Below are 21,200 nucleotides of genomic sequence, written 5' to 3'. Positions count from 1 at the left end.
TGATTAATCTACAAAAACACATCTGTAGCTTCAAACAGTAATATAGCATATTCTTATGATTGTTGGGGGGGGGGGGTATTGTTTATTTATTCATTTATTTCTTGATTGATTGTCAAATGCAAATGACCATCCTTAATATAATTAATTCTTTTGAACATGTATTTGTTCATTGCTGGAAAAGTGACAGTAAAATACCATTGTGTTTTGAAAGTGCAAAAAATAAATTAATTAAAAAATTAAAAAATCAAAGACACTTATCTAGTAATCTCCTATCTGATAGGGCCAACCTGGACCTACAGGAGTTAGGGGACCTGAGGGACCACAGGGGCAGAGAGGAGAGACCGGTTCACAAGGAAGACCTGGACCACTTGGCCTTCAAGTTTGTTCTCAATCCATAATTAATTTATTCTTCAAGCAATTGATCAACCTTCTGGTTCCATGTGACATTCTATGTGGATTTTGAACTACACAGGGTCCTGTAGGTGTGGATGGAGGTCCAGGAGCCAAAGGTCCAGTGGTACGTATGTAGAAGCAGAATGATTACTATGATCTATTATGACAATGGCTAATAATGAAATCACAGATCCATAACAGCATATGTAAATGAACTGTATGTCTTTTTCTCCAGGGAAATGTTGGGCCCCAGGGGCTAGTTGGTCTGCTTGGTCCACCTGGCCCTCCAGGACCTCAGGGAAGCACTGGGCAGCCTGGGATCAAAGGTCAAGTGGTATGGTCTTCCTGATGTGCTCTGGCCTGTATGTTATGATCCATCCTATCACTTGACAATCCAAATCAAGAGTTGCTGTGACAGTTGGTATAATTCTGAAATATAAACTGCAAAACTGGAGGCTTGTAAACAAAAAACATCAGTATTGGAGGCCAGTGTCTATAAAAAGAAAAAATACATGTCTGTGATAGGAAAATTGTGGATAGGCATATTACAGCCATCGTGTTGGTGCAGCTTTTACTAACTGATGAATTAAAACAGTTTTTAGAGTCAGTTTTGTATTCCTGTTGAGCCTCAGTAAGATAGTGCTGATCCTATCACCTTTACTTCTGTGTTAGGGAGATGTTGGTGTTCCTGGATTTAAAGGCGAAGCAGGACCAAAGGGAGAACAAGTAAGCTGTAATGAGGATTAAACTGAATATGTGTTGGCTACATTCTGAGATGTGGACAAGTGTCCACCTAATATTTATTACTTACTGTAGATGTAAGTTAATGTCTAGACTCCATATTGCAGGGTCCTCCAGGATCACAGGGGGTAATTGGGCCTCAGGGAGAAGAGGGAAAACGGGGGACCAGAGGAGACCCTGGATCAATAGGCCCTCCAGGACCTGTTGGTGAGAGAGTGAGTAAGATTTCCATTTCATACGACCATAAAAAATTCTGACTGGTGACAACATAAAATCATCATTTGGTTTAATGTCATGTTTTCTATATATTTTAGGGGGGTCCTGGGAATCGGGGATTCCCTGGTCAAGATGGATTACAAGGGGCCAAGGTATGTAAATAATCAAAATGGTGGTGCACACATCAGTTTTCTTACACAATGCATTGACAATGCTCTTCTGTGCATATTCTTTTATCCATACTCTTCTAAGGGTGCACAAGGTGACCGTGGAATACCTGGAGTTTATGGCCCTAAAGGTTCCACTGGAGATCCAGGCAGAACAGGCGAACCAGGCTTACCTGGTGCAAGGGTAAAGCATACAAACAAACATTCTTATTCTCATCATTACTGCTTAATTTAATGTACACCTCTTTTGTTCAACATTCTTATGCATATCTAAGACAATAATGTATCTTGTTTACTGCAGGGTTTGACTGGCACTCCTGGAGTTCAGGGTGCTGAAGGAAAGGCAGGACCCCTGGTATGTTTGGATAATATATTAAATTTGAAAGGAACATATGTCATGATTCAGAAGAGGTTTTTAAATTATACATGTTGCTACTTATCATTTTTGTTTATCATATACTGCATGTAGTATCAGCTAGACCAAACCATTTTAAAGCAATTATTATTCTGAAATATATTCTAATTATAATAAAGCCATTATGCTCCTTGCATTTATAAAAGAATTGAGACATAGCATAGTGGTCTATCTTTCTTGTAGGGTGCAACAGGTGAGGATGGGCGCCCAGGACCTCCAGGATCTATTGGAACCAGAGGTCCAGCTGGATCAATGGGAGTCCCTGGTCCCAAGGGTTTCAATGTGAGTGACCCAAGTACTTTACAACCTTTTTAGCTGTCTATGAAAATAAAAGTATGTTTTGATGTTTCTGGCATTCACTGATAAATCATTTTCTTATGATGTCATTCAGGGAGATCCAGGAAAACCAGGTGAACAAGGGTCTCCAGGTCCTCCAGGACAAAGGGTGAGTAACATCAGTAACACCTACAAAATCAGTCATGGAAAATTAAGTTTATTATGGTAATAACATGATTCTTGCTTTTTGTAGGGTTTGCCTGGTAAGGAGGGAGAAGTTGGTCCACTTGGTCCACCAGGACCTCCAGTAAGTGTATCATTTTGCTTCTTTACCATGTATTTATTTGATTTTTTGCATCACTGTGATATAGATGCCTGCAGTGCCAATACTGTTTATTTTATCTCCATATTACAGGGACCAGCAGGTGACCGTGGAGAACAAGGACCTCCTGGAATGCATGGCTTCCAGGTGAGTAATTGATAACTGCTTCATAGTAAGGGTTCAAAGTAAGGAACTTTTGAGATATTTTCCTTGATAAAACAACTAATGAGCATGTAATCAATTTTATCTTTGTGCCCTAGGGACTGCCTGGACCAGCAGGTCCAATAGGTGACCAAGGGAAACCTGGTGATCAGGTAAGGTTATTAAATTAAATGAATCTGATGTAATTTTCCAAATCCACATTATATCATTGTCTCAGTTGTTTGAAAGTACAATGCAGCACATATTCTTTTAATGCCATACATATTCTCTTACATATTTAATTGCCAAGAAGAAAGAATTTCACTATGGTTTTGGCTTTTTTAGGGAATTCCTGGTGAGGGTGGCCCAGTAGGACAAATTGGACCAAGGGTAAGTTATGGTTCCTTTTTAATATTCATGGTAATCATACAGTAAATAATCAAGCTAATCAGTTTCACCCCTGTTCTAATGCCAACATGCTTTATGGTGCCCTTCAGTGTGACTCATGCTGTCTATGGCAGGAGCTCAGAGGCAAACACAACTGATCTCATTCCTTCATGAATACTAGGACACTATTGCCTCCTTAATATGTGGCAGAAAATCTTGCACATTGTAGAAGAAGACAGTGTAGTTTTGATTTCTAGACAGTTTTTCATCAGCGGCAAGGATTACAAAATTTACACATTGTTAAAAATATATACTGCTATAGGGAGAGCGTGGAACTCCAGGAGAGAGAGGGGAGCTTGGACCTTTAGGATTGCCAGGATCCAAAGGTATCCCAGGAGCACCAGGACCTGATGGACCAAAGGTAAATGTGACTTGCATAATATTTTATTTATTTTTTTTGTTTTTTTTAATAGATTCAAAAAAGGCACAATTGTTCACCTAATCAGTGAATTCTTTTATTGTACAAACTTTGTATACTAATGTGTTATTCACAGGGGAGTCCTGGGCCTCCTGGTGTTTTGGGTGATCTGGGTCCTCCAGGTCTTCAGGGAATGCCAGGAGAGAGAGGAATCTCTGGTCCAGCTGGTCCTAAAGGCGAACGGGTGAGTAAATCATGTGAGTAAATCATGTGAGTCACATGACCAGTTGATGTACTGTTCTCAAATGTATAACTCAATTTAATAGGGTACAGTCGGAGAGAAAGGATCAGAGGGTACACCTGGAAATGATGGAGCAAGAGTAAGCTCAAAATATTTATTTTTCAGATCTCTTAAAGTATTCCAAATTCTTCAGATCTCTCACAGAATTCTGCATTATCAGTCCACTGTAATTGAAAAATTCCCTCTCCCGTAGTGCTGGAGAACAAGGCTGAAAAAATCTTGTAATCACACCAAAGAAAGGCCACTGCCTTATTGCTAATGAATCAACTAGGACATGTTATAACTTGGCTGTCAAAAATAAGCAATCAAACATAACAGCAAATACTTTGACATTAATATAGAAATGTGAATGCTGGCATGGTTTAGGTGTTAAATAAATATTTGTTAGAGGATTCTTTGGAAGGCTTGTACTGGCTTGTCCAACTATGTATACACAGTGCTTACTCCCTCAGATCATTTACTTTTTAAACACAATGGGGGATGAACTCCTAATATAGTTTTCTGCAACTATCAAAGGGACTTCCAGGACCTCTTGGCCCTGTAGGACCTCCTGGCCCAAGTGGTGAGAAGGTACAGACATTTTCTACGAGAGATTTTCAACCACACATTGTTTAAAATCCATCAGAATATAACATACACTCTTTACAGGGTGAACCTGGAACTAAGGGACCACCTGGACCTCATGGATCAAGAGCAATGCCTGTAAGTAAACATTTTAGCACCAAAACATGGTAACACTACCAATTGCTTTATTGAATAAACAATGTGTATATATAATTCTTCATAGCCAATACTGTGCCCACACTTTTAGGGATCTCGTGGTGAGCCTGGTCCAACAGGTCCTGTTGGCTTTCCTGGACCACCTGTAAGTTGACTTGGCTTTTATCTTGACTTCACCTGTAAGTTGACTTGGTTTTATAATGCTAAATCCATATTTTCAAGCACATCCAATGTTGATTCCACACACTAATGCACCATTAATGACACATGTTCAGGGCCCAGATGGTCAGCCTGGGGTAAAAGGGGAAACCGGTGAGCCAGGACAGAAAGGAGATGCTGGATCTCCTGGACCTCAAGGCTTGGCTGGACCTCCAGGACCTGTGGTAAGTGTGATAAATCCCCAATATGAAATATATGCTCAATTACAAGAAATCAGCTTAGAGACCATTATCAAATGTGTTTTTATAGGGTACAATCGGTGTGGCTGGACCAAAGGGTGGAAGAGGAACGCAAGGAGCACCTGTAAGTGACTGGAACAGTATAGCATGTTATGTTACTGACTTCTATGCACAAACCTGCTTTACATATTACCAGTAATGTACTGGTCAAAATAATTATTGTTTATTGTGTATCCTGTGCTGTATTTATTGTTTGGTATTATTGCACTTTATTGTATTGTTTGCACTAATGTAGTGTGTTGTCTGTAGCACTTGTTTTGTATTGCACCATGGTCCTGGAGGAACATTGTTTCATTTTGCTGTGTCCTTGTATATAGCTGAAATGACAATAAAGCCTTTTGAACTTTGAACTTGAAGTATATAAGCAATTGGTTCAATAGTAACTAGATCAATAATTATAGGTTTCCATTGTGTATTTCTTCATTGCTTCAATATTCAAAGTAAAATATTTAATTTCTTAGGGTCCAACTGGGTTTCCCGGATCTCATGGAAAAGTTGGCCCACCAGGTCCACCTGTGAGTATGTTAAAGATTTAAAAGATGTTAAAGTTAAAGATTTTGTTTGCTTAAAATACAGAAATCAAGAGCTGTTTCTAATGATTTGTGGAACTTTCTATCTTCTAGGGTCCTATTGGTCAGCCAGGCCCCATTGGTCCTCCTGGCAAAGAAGGCCCACATGGCCTCCGTGGAGATCATGGACCACCAGGACGCCAAGGAGAGAGAGGCCCACCTGGACCTGCAGGAAGTCCTGGAGATAAAGGAGACCCTGGGGAAGATGGGCCAACAGTAAGAATTATCTAAATATGCTAATATTAAAGTGGTAAAATTAGCATGGCGGTTTCCTTTTAAGCATCATATTAAATAAAGAAATGTACCTAAAAAATCACTTGGGTATAGGGTCCTGATGGTCCACCAGGACCTGCTGGAACAACAGGTCAGAGAGGAATTGTGGGACTTCCTGGACAGAGAGGAGAGCGTGGAATGGCAGGGTTACCCGGGCCAGCTGTAAGTACATTGTGGAGAACAGCCAAAATAAAGATAAAATATGTTAGCTTTCATCTTACTAATAAATGTTTATCCATATTTGATGCTGAAACCATGATTCATAGAGAGCATGCAAGCCCAGGATGTAGAGTACATTATTCATCATCTTGCCGTTATTCATCATCAAATGGTGTTTTGGAAAATGGATAGAACTTCATGCTTTTGTAGGCCTCCCTCACATATTTAAATGTACTTATCTTCTGAAGGGTCCTCCAGGTAAATTAGGAATGGCAGGATCACCAGGAGACAAAGGGCCCCCTGGCCCAGTTGGACAACCAGGGGCAAATGGACCTCGAGGTGATCCTGGTCCTAATGTAAGTTTACCCCCTATCCATTACTAATGTATTTAATGGCATTAAAGCTAAGTCATTTTAGTGATGAACAACTAGGATGATTTAGGCCTCTGTCGGCCTCCTTTGAATGCATTTAATTAGCATTTGATAAGTACTATTAGCATTTTGGGGTGAAGTATTCCTTTAGGCAAACTTAATTAAAGCCATGACTTGTGTATCATAGATAATAGGAAACCTGGGGCCTTAAAATTGCTCTGTAGAAGTCATCATATAATATTAAAATCCTCTGAATCCTCTGAAATGGTAAATGTTATGTTCAAATGTCATGAGTAATTCTTCTGCAAATCATCTTGCTTAGGTATCTTGGTATTTTATGGGAGTCTTTTACTGTAAATTTGTTAGCTGTTATTAGCTCATTTGGAGCTATTGAAATGATAGTTGATGTCGCTTGTGTGCATTAAATTTTTATAGAAATTTCAGTGCAAACCAAATGTTAAATTAAAACATCTGGAATTTTATCCTCAGTATAATTAAGGAGAGAGAGAGAGAGCGAGGGAGAGAGAGAGAGAGAATGAAAAAGTTACAACATATGCATTAACTTGTACATTTGACTAATAGGGACCACCAGGATCTGATGGGCCACCAGGAAAAGAAGGAGTCATTGGTGAACGAGTGAGATCTGATAATGAATACTTTTGTATAACATTGGGTACGTTATTTTTCCCCCATATAAAGCATGTACGCACCATTCTAATCTGGACTACACTATAGGGTGACCGTGGCGATCCAGGACCGGAGGGACTGCTTGGGGCGAGGGGTGCTCCTGGTCCTCCAGGCCCCGTGGGTGCTCCTGGAGGCCCTGGAAAGAGAGGAGATGCAGTATGTATTGTCACATTTTCAACATAATAGAAACAATTTGCCCACATGCTTAATGTTAATTCTACAAGAAAATGTGTTTGCTACCAGATCTTTTGCGCTTGATACATATTCTTGATGTCCTCGTATTTATGCAAAATAAATTAATTTCTCATTTATACAAACTTTCTACTTTCTTATTAGGGGTCAAGAGGCCCTGTAGGACCCCCAGGGCCAGCGGGAAAGAGAGGACTCCCAGTAAGACATTGTTATAGTTTATATATATATGGCCAAAAAAAAGGTCACACACTAATATTTCGTTGGACCGCCTTTAGCTTTAATTATGGCATGCATTCGCTGTGGCATCATTTCCACAAGCTTCTGCAATGTCACAACATTTATTTGTGTCCAGAGTTGCATTAATTTTTCCACAAGATCTTGTATTGATGATGGGAGGTTTGGACCACTGCGCAAAGTCTTCTCCAGTACATTCCAAAGATTCTCAATGGGGTTCAGGTCTGGACTCTGTCGTGGCCAATTCATGTATGAAAATGATGTCTCAGGCTCCCTGAACCACTCTTTCACAATTTGAGCCCAATGAAACCTGGCATTGTCATCTTGGAATATGCCTGTGCCATCAGGGAAGAAAAAAATCCATTGATGGAATAACCTGGTCAATCAGTATATTCAGGTAGTCAGCTGACCTCATTCTTTGGGCACATAACATAGCTGAACCTAGACCTGACCAACTGCAGCAACCCCAGATCATAGCACTGCCCCCACAGGCTTGTACGGTGCATCACTTCAGCCCCCTCTCTTCTTACCCTGATGTGCTCATTACTCTGGAACAGGGTAAATCTGGACTCATCAGACCGCATGACCTTCTTCCATTGCTCCAGAATCCAATCTTTATGCTCCCTAGCAAATTTAAGCCATTTTTGCCGGTTAGCCTTACTGACAAGTGGTTTTCTTAAGGCTACACAGCTGTTTAGTCCCAATCCCTTGAGATTCCTTCACATTGTGTGTGTGAAAATGCTCTTACTTTCACTATTAAACATATCCCTGAGAACTACTGTTGTTTTTCTACAATTTGATTTCACCACACGTGATCGCCGATCATGATCATTCAAGATTATTTTCTGACCACATTCATTCCTTGAAGATTATGTCTCCCCACCGTCCTTCTACTTTTAAATGTGTTGGACATTTCTTAACCTGATTTTAGTAGTTTCAGCAATCTCCTTAGTTGTCTCCTCTGCTTGATGCATGCCAATAATTTGACCCTTCTGAAACAGATTAACATATTTTCCATGATTACAGGATGTGTCTTTCAACATGGTTGTTTAACAAATGAGAAGCTACTCACTGAATCAGTTAGGGTTAAAGAACTTGTTGCCATCTGAAACATAATCACCCATGCAGTAATTATCCAATGGGAGGCTCTTACCTATTTGCTTAGTTAAATCCAGGTGGTGACCTTTTTCTTGGCCAGGCAGTGTGTGTGTGTGTGTGTGTGTGTGTGTGTGTGTGTATATAAAGAAATTCTTGAATAATTGATCATGTCTAATATTCACTTGATTGATAAATATTTTAGCCCCATTATCAGTTTGTGCTATTAATCCAAATATAATAACTGTGGAAATAAAAGTCATTTCATTGGCACTGACTTTCTATATGTAATAGGGACCTCAAGGACCTAGAGGAGATAAGGGAGAGTTAGGTGACCATGGAGAAAGGGGACAGAAGGGACACAGAGGATATACAGGTTTACAGGGACTTCCTGGGCCACCAGTAAGTAATATCATACATAAAATGTCTCACCTTGAACTCGAACATTTGTAAAGCTGCTTTGTGATAACAACTGCTATAAAATGTGCCATATAAATACATTTGACTTTGACTTTGACTTAAAATAGCACAACCACTTGTATGTCTCTGGTCATGTAGACATATTTTTATTTTGACAGCCTACATAAATTAAAGATTAAAAACTGAAACATTATGACTAGCTCTATGTCATGTGGTACATGGGGTATGATCTGTGTTGTCAATTTAAACCTATCATTTTTATTTTATTTTGTTTTATTTTTAGGGCACAACTGGTGATTATGGTCCCCTTGGAATAGTGGGGCCAAGTGGCCAAAGAGTAAGTGCATTTATTCCATTCAATCATTTGAGATTCAGTCTTGTAAGATGATTAAGCTATTAAGCATGGAGTGTAAGACAATATAATGTAATGTATATGGCAATGATCATTTCAATGGAATGTCTTGCAGGGACCCCCTGGACCAATAGGACCATCAGGTAAAGAAGGGTACATTGGACAGCCTGGGCCAATGGGACCTCCTGGATCAAGAGGAATAAGTGGTGACATTGGACCAGAGGCATGTATATCTCTTATCAGTTTCAATCTCAGACACCCACATATATCAAGTTTATGGGTACTGGCTTTCCACATATGTAAAAGAAACTCTATATTAACATCCATACATACCAAGATATAGTGTGTTTATGATTATTTATAAAGTGGTTGTTCTTCTTCATGTTCAATTAAGACATACTTTTACAATACTTTTACAATCAGGGACCTCCTGGAGAACCTGGTCCACCAGGTCTACCTGGATCTCCTGGACCACCAACAGCTGCTATGGAAGACTTGTTCGGAGGCCCTCAGGATTATGATGTTGGTCCTCCTCCTCCTGAATTCCCAGAGGATGAGGCTCTGCCCATATCAAACTCAACAGATTCATTTCAAGCAGACCCAGGAGTCCAGGCCACTTTGAAGGCTCTCAGCAGCCAGATCGAGAGCATGCGCAGCCCTGATGGCACTAAGAACCACCCTGCCAGAACTTGTGAGGACCTGAAGCAGTGCTATCCCATGAAAAAGAGTGGTAAGTCAATTCTAAGGATCAGCAAGCTGAAATATCCATATTCACAACTATTGCACTGAATGCTTGCAATAGCCTTTGGTTTTTATCTAAAGTTATAGAAATAAATGGAGACTCATACAAAGGATTGCTGTGGGATTTCTCCATTTCTTGAAATACCCATATTTTAAATATAGTGCACACATAATCAATTGTTGACCCTTCTTTGTCATACAAGATATATGACTAAAGTTGGAAAAAGGACCAATGCATTGTTCTGTATAACTACATTGGACATATCCTGATATCTCATCCATGCTGTACAGGTGAATACTGGGTGGATCCAAACCAAGGCAGTGTGGAGGATGCCATTAAAGTATACTGTAATATGGATACTGGAGAAACATGCATATCAGCCAACCCCCCCAACATACCTCGCAAGGCATGGTGGAATTCTCCAGGAAACAAACCTATATGGTTTGGAAGCATGAGTGGTGGAACATATGTAAGTACATTTCATAGTCTTTAGTATATAGCTTGATAATAGCTGGTCCTAATTTTATTTTTATACTGCAGTGTCATCTTGCAGCTCACAATGTAGGCCTTTGATATGAGGCTGAAAGCTTGGAGGACAATCGCAGGAACATAACATCTGTAACTAAACGCATCCGACATAAATGTATCTCACAAGGACTTGTTTTTGTTTAGTTCACCTATGGGAACAAAGATCAGCCAGCCAACTCGGTCACAGTCCAGATGACCTTCATCCGTCTGCTCTCCAAGGAGGCTTCTCAGACTATCACTTATCACTGTAAGAACACGGTCGGGTACAAAGACGAGGCAACTGGAAACCTGAAGAAAGCTGTCATTCTCAAAGCCTCCAATGATCTAGAGCTGAAAGCGGAGGGAAACAGTCGCTTCAGATATACTGTGCTGGAAGACAGCTGCTCCGTAAGTTTTCTTCATTCTTTTCCTCCTGTAATATTTTAATGTGATTCCTTCAGTGGATGATCAGGTGCCTTAAAACTGAATGGTGGTACCTGATCATCCACTGGTAGGGTTCATTGAGCACAATATAATTTTGTTCTATATTAAAGAGAATCATAGATTTACCTGAAATAGATTTACTAGTACATGGAGTCAGTAGTCATTTTTCACATTGATTAAGTACACCTGTTCAAAGCTAAAATGATTTATCTCTCTCTCTATCCTCACAGCAAGCAAATCGTAACTGGGGCAAGACCGTTTTTGAGTACAGGACACAGAAAACGGCCAGGTTGCCTATTGTTGATATTGCCCCTGTGGACATTGGTGGTCCGGATCAGGAGTTTGGTGTCAATATTGGGCCTGTTTGCTTCTTATAAAGCAGAGAGCAAGAATGCATTGAAGAGAATCCTGAGACTCTTGAACTGACTGCTGACAAGTTCAGCCTTGTACATAAAGTACAGTGGACTGATCCAGACCGGTTGCAGGATATTTATTTTGCCTTTCCGATTACTTCACTACACAACAGGCCCCATTAGTGTGTTTATTAATTAAATGCTTTTATTAAAATATTAAAACATGAAATGCATACTCTCTTTAGCCTGAGTAAATTCCATTAAAAGATACATAGATTAATTAGTGAATTCTGGTCTATCCACTGATCCCTGACATTGTGATGTCCATTCAATCAAATTGATATGCCAAGTTTACCAGCACTAGACCCATTTAGAAATTGTATGAATTTACATATTTTCTTTATTGTGAAATTTTTCTTTTTTTTTTCAAAAAACAAAAAAAACAAAAAAACAAAAACAAAAAAAACCCACACATGGTGCTACAGAGAAAAACTGTGTTTAGCAAAATGTTTTCTGGTACGAGCTGTTGCCTCTGGAAAACAATTTTCCTAAAACTGATATCTCTATTCTGTTACAGTTGCCTTGTATGATGTTTGAATGCATCTGACTATTAAAACTTAATAGACTGAGTCATTAGCGTAAGCTACCTCGTCTCTACGAACTAGGACATGTCAATGGCATGTTATAGTGTCACAGCACTTTTCCTAGGAAAAGGTACAGAACAGGGTAAGGGAATGGCGAATAAAAACACGTTCCACCAACGATTCAAATTCAGTGTCTCATTAAAAAGGTGCATTTTTCCATTTGTCCTTCCATTTTTTAATTACATACATAATTAATGCACAGTGAATTTAAAACTGTTTTGTCAGACAATTTGGTCAAGCATGCATGTAGTTGGTTTAATTCACAAAAGATGGATCTAGAAGCAAAAAAAAAAATGTTGTGTAATATGTTGAAACGGACACTGCTGCGTCATATAGGCAGCTTTTGAGCATGTTTTATAGATCCAGTCATAGTTAGAATGACATAACTAATCTCTAGGCAGTCATATTTTCTGAAGTGTATTGTTACACTTTAGCAGCCTTGCACTTTCCCTTGTTAAACTACTCTTTAAATGCCTATAGTAATTTGCAAACCTAGCTGGCCAAATTTGTTCCTTATGTATTTGCTTTTCGAATTAAAACATATGCGTGCCAATTCCTGTTTCTCTTTTGTTATCAGTGAGGAATTTTGTTCTTGGTAAATTCATACTCATTTCTTTTTTTGCTTTTCTTTTTTTTCCCCCCCCATCTGATGCATGAATTTTCCTAGCAGAAATAAAATAATGATTGTACATTAATATGACTAAAGCATTTGGTACATATTTAAAAACTACTGTGTTATGGTATTTGGTTCTGTAATATGCATAAAATAAGGCTTTTGAAGAAATGTATTTGTACAGCATCAGAGTTTCTTGTAGTTTTCAACAGAGATCTGCAATGTTGTACTTTACAAATTCCTAATTTTTTGAAAAAATATTTGTGTCTTAGAATTGTGCTGTGTAAAATCTGAATTTAAAAATTGTAATTTTTTGAATAGCATTTGAATATTAAACATCGATGTCATTTTATGTATATGTATCTATCCAAAGCAGCGAATGAGCAAATGGGATCATTTAGAAACACCAGCATGACGCAGGAGCATCTCTACAGAACTCACTGTCCTCACTCCTGCCATCACTGAGCCATATTCAGGAAAACATCCTTGCCATTGGCACAGTAATGAACCAAAAGGAAACAACACTGAAGTTTGATTTTGCTATGAAACCACTGAAAAATGTTCAGGAGTCCACAGAACTCAGAAAATCATACAGTTTCATTATCTGATGAAATTACTCCACAGAATTCATTGATGCAATAAGTTTAGACATTTTAAATGTGACAGAGAACATGCCTTCTTAATATTTCACACGCATAAACTCAGGAAAACTGGTATGAAATACCAGTTAAGTATATATACATTTTTGTTCAATTGTGTTTTTACGATGCCACGTCTTAATAAACCACTCAAACTAAGCAACACCTGGAAAAAGATGTGCTTTCTCATAAATTGCATGCACAGTATATGATAGTAAGGGTATTATTCCTTCATTTTACATATTTAAACTAGACAGGCAAAAACAGTTCACAACAACAGGAGATTCCATAGTACTGCCTTTAATGACTACAACAACAAAGGCTAAAATATTGCATACAAAGAAAATACCATATGGACAAAGGTTTTCCAAAGTGCTTCCTGGTGCAAGAATATACTAAAATATATAATACCAAATTAAAATGCAATACAAGTACACAGTATTATGGAAAATTATCTAGATATGTAGTTATAAAACCATCAAAAATATTCATGTCCAGTTAAGAAAATACTACAATGAATCCATACCAATAAAAAGGATACAACATGTGGTCTCCTCTTAGTAAAAGAAAAAAGTGAGTTTGAGATTCCAGTATTATATGCTAATGCATTACTATTTTTAAAAAGTAAAAGTAACTGTTATGCTGCATGCCACATTATAATGGACTTTTGTCTGCCATAATGATGAAATAAATTGCCTACAGATGTCTGTATGAACACGACAAGTTTAGTAAAGGAATATGGTGAGTTTTGATACTGGTTATGAACCCTTCGCCACAGGGTATACCATTAATATCTACATCCTTCAGTGCCTGTACACAGAAAGCATCCTCAAAACTACATGACAATTACAGTTCTTACAAAAATAGTGATCTTGAATTCTGATTTTATATACTTTTTTTTGTGTAAACCAAATTCAGATGTAAATACATATAAATCTCAGGACGAGAACATTGACATCTTGACTGTAGACCCAAGTTTGGCACTTAATACAAATCGGTTAATAGTTAAGTAACAAAAATGTCTTCTTGGCATCAGCAGTGACCATCTAGAGGATCGAGGGAAAAAACAGCACCCTCTACTGTTAATCCCATTTTGAACCCCTCCTGAAAAACACAGGTTGATAAAAATGAGTTTGGATTCCCACTGTTACAGTGCAAATCCTACGTTGAATACAACGACAACCTGACTTTAGTTCTAAATGATACAAACAGAATAACACAAACACAGACAACAAAATGAATACAAAAGGAAAATAAAAATAAACATAAATCCACAAATAAAAAACAAATGAATAACAAAAAATGAATTTTATTTTGGCCAACATTTATCTATCAGTGTCTGGCAGAGTGATAGACCTCTGTTCTAACATTAAATTAGGCTTGCAATATTTCACACTCAAACAGCCTTGAAGTGGTAAAAAACTGTTTCTGAAACACAACCAATATACCTGAAATTAAATGTTCATATTTATAAGAACTTTCATGCAAGTGATTCTGGGGATCCAGTTTTCAGTTAGTCAAGTCATGACTGTGAACAGATGGTTGAGATTTTGCACACATGCGCACACAGACACGCGCACACACACAGCTCAGGCTTTACAAACAGGCTAAAACTGATCTTGAATAAATTCTGTTAGTGTTTCATTATAGTTTGACACTAAATGAATCTAGACGCAAGAGTGAGAGGATAGAAGATACAGACCATCTCTGGCGCTGTCAGTGGCCGGATGCAAGAGAAAGGAAATGGAGTTGGTTAGTAGAAATAAGATGGAAAAAAGAACGTGAGGATTGCACCTTTAATATTGGAAAGCTGTTGCCTCGACAAAGCATGCATGCATGCATGCATGCATGCATGCATCCATGCATCCATCCATCCATCCATCCATCCATCCATCCATCCATAAAACAAGAAATTATAACAGTACACAGCCTGATTTACTTGTTCCCTAAACAACTTGCAGATGCTTTCAAACAGTAATGAGCAAAAATAAATTCTAGAAAATGCAAGACTTCAGTATAGGCCAATATGCTGAGTGCACCATATGCTTTACAGGTTGTCTTGGCTGCTGTGAATGGTACCTCCTGCATTATGAACCTTTCATAAGTTTTTTGAGTGTGTGGCTATTTCCACAAGTACAATCTGCCCTTGAACCCAGTGGTGCTCAGTCTGAGCTAACTCAGCAAAGCTAAACAACTTAGAGTCTCTTAGAACATCTGTTCAGGTAAAGATCAGAACTGCATTCATGTATCACAGCAGGTCACACCAGGATACATACAGCTGGGTCAATATGGTCACATTAATTATACCAAGAGGGGCAAGCTCTCGTGATGTCCTACCACTCCACACAGTCTTGCTCTTGTGCTGTATGGTTTTTGGGATTGTTTTCCTGTGATTGATTTGAGTGGAAATGAAAGACAGGAGTCTGCTGTGACACTGTGTGACTGTGGACCAGGACTGATCCAGGACCAGCTGTCCACCTACATCAGTCCACCCACTAATCATTCACACACACGCAGTCACCTGCATCTCGTCCAGCCGGGATTGGATATCGGGGGGGAAGTCGGCCGCCCCGCAGATGAACGGGTCAAACGGCTCGGCACCAAACAGGTCCTTCCCTGTGGGACAAGACAAACAACACTGTCAATGTACAGAAAATATGAAAAACAGGAAACTAATCTTTCACTTTGTATGGAAAAGACAGTAATGTGAAATATGTCTTAATGTATGAATTAAAATAAAAGTACTGTAAAACACAATAGAGGAAATATGAACAGAAGGAAATTGAAAAAAGAATACAAAACAATTCATAATAAAGACAAAAATGACCTCTGCTATAATGGATTTTAAGTCATATGGAAGTCATATAAAGCCAACACTTAATTTTATACCCTAGCACTAAATTTTCATATGGAAATTATGAAATGTAATGGGGTGTAATCAGTACTACATTATGAATGGAATACATTGCTGAGATTTAAAAAATGTTTTAGATAATTGTCTGCAGTTTCAATGACTTCAATGTGTTCAATGGAACACATTCAGAAAATACCCTGCCCAGCTATAATCATGAATATTGATAGACGTCTAACTGTGTGAATTCCATTATATTTGCCGACTTTGTGAGCCTGACCCTCACTTTAATAGCTGCGGGGTTCTTTCAAGAAATATGATCAAACACAGCAGGATAAGCACTCCTGGGGACTGACCCCATGACCTTGGTGTTGCCAGCACCTCCAGCTAAACAATATCCTGCACATGCACCTCTCAAAGTATCTAGAGATGGTACAAAGTGAAACTCTCTCCATCATTAAACAGTGATCTTTGTCTCACAAGAACAAGGTCATTCGGTTATATGAACAATGAAGGGTCAAGTAACAAAGATGTCTCTTTTTCTGCAGATAGAGTTTAGGCACAATATTATTACAAGGTTAAACTGCTGAAGATGGGTAGTTGAGTAGTTTGGGAATATCTGTAGGATAATTCAATAGTAATTCAAAATATTAATCATCATCATGACACTTTTTTAAAAACTATTTTACCATTTTCCTTTTTGTGATTTTACAAATCTGGTGTTGCAACAGTCTTTGTATTGCGTGATTTGTACATGTGAGTTCAGTGTTTGGATATAACGGATGAACTGTGTGTGTGTGTGTGTGTGTGTCTGTGTGTGTGTGTGTGTGTGTGTGTGTATACACACTATTGCTGTTTTACTTTGCTACAAACAAAATTGTCTTAGTAACATTAAAGCATTAAAAAGTTCTACATTTTAATAATCCTGTGAAAGGTGCTTGGTTCAGGCAGGGGTTTGTGGGTTGTGTGGTGGGAGAAGCATCTGAGGAAGTAGGAGCTCACTAATGTCTGCAGGTCTTGCTGGGGGTGGAGGAGGTGAGGCACTGCTGGCTGGGACCGGAACCAGAGGAGCCACTGGAGAGAAGGGAACCATGTCGAAAATGTCGGTGGGAGCTTTTGAGCTGCGACCTCCCTGCAGACACGAAAGAACATCATAGCTACAGTTCATGTCTTCACGTGGTTGTATATTTTAAATGAATGGGGTTCATACTAAAATAATTCTTCTGTATTTCAGTGTATATATTTTAGATGTTCCAAAATAACTTATGCTTCCATAATGGAACATAATACATTACCATCTACATTACAGAGGAGACCATATGGTCACAATGTTTACTGTTTTGATGCCATTGGATTCAGTGAGGTGTTGATGTATGGGTCATAGACTTTGACTGGCCATAGCCTGAGATACCCATCTTGTTCAATACACATGTGTTGCCCCTCAAATAAAAACTAACATTCTGGATTTAACTTCATAGTCATTGTTTTTTTTTTTTTTTTTTTTTTTTTTTTGGGGGGGGGGGGGGGGGTAATAATTTTAAAATTAAAATACAAAATATCACCGTCTAATTTATTTCTTATTGGCTGCATTTAATATTCAGTGGGGTCTGAGTCTACTACCAAAAACTATATTTATTAATCAATCATTCATCAAAAACAAAAAGTTACTCAGTTGATGGTTATTCAAAAATATTTCTTTAACAGTAAAAAAAAAAAGAGTAGAGAACAGTAAAATATTGAGAACCGAAATATTTCGATATTTCCTGACTGTATGCCATTTTCTCATTTTTGTGGTAACACTATTTAATTTAATAGTAACATATGTATTATTTTAAATCCACAGTGCTGATGCCATCTCTTAATGAATAACACATGGCACTGACTACTTTGATTGCTTGTCTGTGTTATCATCAGTGCATCAAGTGCTTTAATTTTGAAGGACTTCTGCTGAAGAATATTTTCCAGCTTTTTGTCACAGGCCAAACTGATCTCCTGAGTGCCAAAAAACTATGCCAGTGTCAAATTCACCAGTCCTTAGTAGTGTACTCTGTCCCTACAAAAGATGTTTAAATGTACAGAATTGCATACACTCAACACAAATTAATTCAAACAGAGAATTGAGAAAAAGTTATAGAGAAAGAGAAAGACGGGTGTTTTACACGAAGCCGAGGGGTACCATCTCCAACAGGGGGCTTTGACAGAGCCGGTTTGGTAGGTGGGGGAGTCAGGACCCCAGTGGACATGGTGGAGTCAGGAGAACTCATTGGCGTTAGTGTAACAGAAGAGATTTCTAGACAGGAGAAGGATGTCAGGTTGTGGCACCAGAAGAGAGAGGATGGCCTTTGCAGCATATACGCCTCGTTAGTAGAGTTAATGTGAAGCAACTGGAGACAGGGAAAAGAAGAAGACCAGATGGAGAGAAAGTTAAAAGTCCAGGTTCACTTTGTTAGGGCACATGTGCTTGGGAAATTGTGGTTACTTGGTGGCGTTTTGAGACAAGCACTCCGCGCGGCTCTTACAGGTGACACTTGAGCAGTGAGCAGCTGCTCCTCCAGGACTCGCAGCTGTTTTTTCAATTCTGAGTTTTCTGTTTCAAGCTCTTGAATCTGTGAAGAACACGAGAGGAGTCAATATACCTTAAGCCCTAAGCTGAGAGGGTTTTCAACAAAGCAATTTTCAGAACGAGTACGGAGTTGGAACAGAAAGGCATCGTGCTGTTTTGCTTTGGACGCATCTGGATAGAGGTAATACCTTCAAGATCCAAAATGCATTTCAGCACCGCACGACAGCAGAGGCTTGACACTTACTCTTTTCTGCAGACTTCCTATTTGTTTGCGGGTCTCCACATCTTTCCCTCCTGACTCCAAAAACTTCTTGTATGCCAAGTCAAATGCTTGGCCAATAGTCAAAGTGATCTCCTCTGCCTAAAAAGGCACAGGAAAGAGGTTCAAAATTTGCTTTTAATCGTGCTAATAACCTCTGTATGTTTTAACCATAATCCATGTTCTTCTTCCAAGCCCATGCCATCCTTATGGAGAATGTATCGTCTTACACATTTCTCACTGTCGAACACGTAGCAGAGATGTTTGTTGGATTCTGAGTCTTTGCAGATAAATGTGAATATCCTTTTGTCTGTTTTATCATCTGCACAAAATGATATCCGGTGCAACTGGCAATTGTGCTGCACATCCTGTGAAGAGAAAGAGAAGCTCCTTAGATGACATGGAAGAAGACAGAAAAATCAGCAAAATACTATCAAAGTAACCTGAGGCAAATACTTTGCTAAATAATTACTTTAAATGGTTAATGCTACTATATACTTGTTATTTAACAACAACTTCTTGTCCCAAAATAAACAAAATACTAAATAAACCTTCGAAGAACACCATTTGATATCTACTAATATACGATTTAGGTCTTTGTTGCAAGTTATTAATGAAGCAAGTATTAAGTATTAATAGGAAGAGATTTTACATCTGTTTATGTGTATATATGTAACACTAAATTTACACAGTACTACAAACAATTCTCATATTTCTATGAGCATCCTTGTTATAATATCTGACATGTGTAGATGTGCTCATACCTTTGACTTAGGATCCAATATCTTCACGCCATATATTGAGATTTGTAATTCCACTTTTGGAATCTTCTGTCCCTCTGACTTCTTAATGTGTCTTTGAAACTACAGAAAGAGAATGTAAACTTTTAAAGGTTTTCTGTAAAAGTGTGTTTGTAATAAAACAAGCACTTCAGGTGCACAGAAAGTTTGACTCACTATATAGTTACATGTATTATTGCCTTCTTGTTACTGCATGATGTCATACACATGTATACACATGACCACCCTCCAAAGACAGATGTATTTCTTTCTTTTGAGGGTGGTCAAACCCTCAAAAGTGGTCAAACTCTCAAATTGCTTATAAGCAGTTTGTCTTGATTGTATGTATGGATTTACAGTGAGGAAAAAGAAAATACAGATAATTTGCATCTAAAGCATGATATGATCAGAGTCACGTAATAAAAACCTACTATACATCAAGCATTTTATATTCCCATAAACACAATGAACAAATGATTTAATCAACTTTAATCACGGTTATTGACAGAAAATGTCTGTGAACCCTTACATTTTGTACCCGAACACAGAACTAAACTCTTTTTGTAGGTGCTCATTATTCTGGGCAGAGGTTATGAGGTATTTGGGAAATTACTCCAAATAAACTTATTTACATTCCTGCATCTTGTTTGGATGAACATCCTTCTTGAACATCAGAGCATTTAAATGGAACTAAGGTCAGGACTAATTTGGTCATTTTAAAATACCATTTTTGAGCCACTCTGTTGTGGATTTACACACATTTTCAATATTGCATGAGTTTTAGTTTGCCAGCAGACACCCCAAAATTCTGCTAACCCTACATGGAATTCGTGGGTCCCTCTGCAATCACAGGTGTTACAGAGACTGAAACAGAAAAGCTTTGATCTCGGCTTTCCACAGACCATTGTTCCAGCAGTGATGAAACGTCCTCTTGGTCTTGAGACATGAATCAGTGGTTTTCCACAGGTACTCTCACAAAAATATAACTTAATTATTATTATTATTTTTGGTAGACTCATTATCACAGACATTACACAAAGTAGAAGAGATGTCTGCACTTCCTTAGAATTCAGCCTAGGATTCTTTTAATTGTTGGAGGATTTGACACCAGTATCTTGCACTGATCTTTGTGCAACACCCATTCCTCAGAAGAGTCAGAGAGGTGTGGGATTTTTATCTGTTTGCCTGGCTGGGGAGTGATTGAGACCCAAATCTTTGGAAATCATTATTTTATTTTTTTTATTTTTTTAATCTTTCTTGCCTTAGAGCCCCTCTAAAATCTTTGTTAACTAGGGTATGCTGCATTTATCAGACTCTGCAGCACCATTTTGCACAGACTATATCTAAATTGTGTTAATTGTAAAAAGAATGTTTTTGTTAAAATGCACAGGCGGTCATATCTTTTGCATCATTTGTTCAATAAACATATATGATGACACTGTGAAATGTAGAACTTTGGTATGATAAATAAGACCTTTTTGTCCTAAATAAATAAAATTA

General features: G+C 38.3%; 2 protein-coding genes across 9 annotated transcripts in view; one reads left to right on the top strand and one right to left on the bottom strand.

The window, feature by feature from the left end:
• Positions 1-13,407, top strand: part of col5a2a (collagen, type V, alpha 2a) — a 33,091-nt gene extending 19,684 nt beyond the window's left edge. Inside the window, exons 19-54 of the mRNA XM_035523899.1 lie at positions 281-379; positions 473-517; positions 629-727; positions 1,066-1,119; positions 1,242-1,349; positions 1,449-1,502; positions 1,603-1,701; positions 1,819-1,872; positions 2,116-2,214; positions 2,324-2,377; positions 2,462-2,515; positions 2,624-2,677; positions 2,791-2,844; positions 3,017-3,061; positions 3,381-3,479; positions 3,613-3,720; positions 3,803-3,856; positions 4,294-4,347; positions 4,426-4,479; positions 4,589-4,642; positions 4,773-4,880; positions 4,966-5,019; positions 5,417-5,470; positions 5,579-5,740; positions 5,852-5,959; positions 6,205-6,312; positions 6,910-6,963; positions 7,063-7,170; positions 7,351-7,404; positions 8,830-8,937; positions 9,239-9,292; positions 9,423-9,530; positions 9,731-10,037; positions 10,340-10,518; positions 10,722-10,964; positions 11,231-13,407. Coding sequence (XP_035379792.1) covers positions 281-379; positions 473-517; positions 629-727; positions 1,066-1,119; positions 1,242-1,349; positions 1,449-1,502; positions 1,603-1,701; positions 1,819-1,872; positions 2,116-2,214; positions 2,324-2,377; positions 2,462-2,515; positions 2,624-2,677; positions 2,791-2,844; positions 3,017-3,061; positions 3,381-3,479; positions 3,613-3,720; positions 3,803-3,856; positions 4,294-4,347; positions 4,426-4,479; positions 4,589-4,642; positions 4,773-4,880; positions 4,966-5,019; positions 5,417-5,470; positions 5,579-5,740; positions 5,852-5,959; positions 6,205-6,312; positions 6,910-6,963; positions 7,063-7,170; positions 7,351-7,404; positions 8,830-8,937; positions 9,239-9,292; positions 9,423-9,530; positions 9,731-10,037; positions 10,340-10,518; positions 10,722-10,964; positions 11,231-11,377 — 3,351 coding nt within the window. The 3' untranslated portion in view covers positions 11,378-13,407. The remainder of the gene's footprint in view (positions 1-280; positions 380-472; positions 518-628; positions 728-1,065; positions 1,120-1,241; positions 1,350-1,448; positions 1,503-1,602; positions 1,702-1,818; positions 1,873-2,115; positions 2,215-2,323; positions 2,378-2,461; positions 2,516-2,623; positions 2,678-2,790; positions 2,845-3,016; positions 3,062-3,380; positions 3,480-3,612; positions 3,721-3,802; positions 3,857-4,293; positions 4,348-4,425; positions 4,480-4,588; positions 4,643-4,772; positions 4,881-4,965; positions 5,020-5,416; positions 5,471-5,578; positions 5,741-5,851; positions 5,960-6,204; positions 6,313-6,909; positions 6,964-7,062; positions 7,171-7,350; positions 7,405-8,829; positions 8,938-9,238; positions 9,293-9,422; positions 9,531-9,730; positions 10,038-10,339; positions 10,519-10,721; positions 10,965-11,230) is intronic.
• Positions 13,408-13,532: 125 nt separating this feature from the next.
• Positions 13,533-21,200, bottom strand: part of gulp1a (GULP PTB domain containing engulfment adaptor 1a) — a 54,308-nt gene continuing 46,640 nt past the window's right edge. For 7 of the 8 annotated variants that reach the window (XM_027021916.2, XM_027021909.2, XM_035523900.1 and 4 more), the window contains 8 exons: positions 19,686-19,784; positions 19,152-19,289; positions 18,907-19,023; positions 18,619-18,705; positions 18,259-18,483; positions 17,102-17,231; positions 15,770-15,864; positions 13,533-14,352 (listed from right to left, as the gene is read on the bottom strand). In XM_027021916.2, coding sequence (XP_026877717.1) covers positions 14,281-14,352; positions 15,770-15,864; positions 17,102-17,231; positions 18,259-18,483; positions 18,619-18,705; positions 18,907-19,023; positions 19,152-19,289; positions 19,686-19,784 — 963 coding nt within the window. In that variant the 3' untranslated portion in view covers positions 13,533-14,280. The remainder of the gene's footprint in view (positions 14,353-15,769; positions 15,865-17,101; positions 17,232-18,258; positions 18,484-18,618; positions 18,706-18,906; positions 19,024-19,151; positions 19,290-19,685; positions 19,785-21,200) is intronic. The other variant, XM_027021947.2, reaches the window with a different exon arrangement.

The sequence above is a fragment of the Electrophorus electricus genome, chromosome 2, assembly GCF_013358815.1.
Source record: "Electrophorus electricus isolate fEleEle1 chromosome 2, fEleEle1.pri, whole genome shotgun sequence".
In the NCBI taxonomy this organism is placed as follows: Eukaryota; Metazoa; Chordata; class Actinopteri; order Gymnotiformes; family Gymnotidae; genus Electrophorus; species Electrophorus electricus.
Note: the sequence above shows the minus strand (reverse complement) of the source record. Positions and strands in the feature narration are given on the sequence as shown.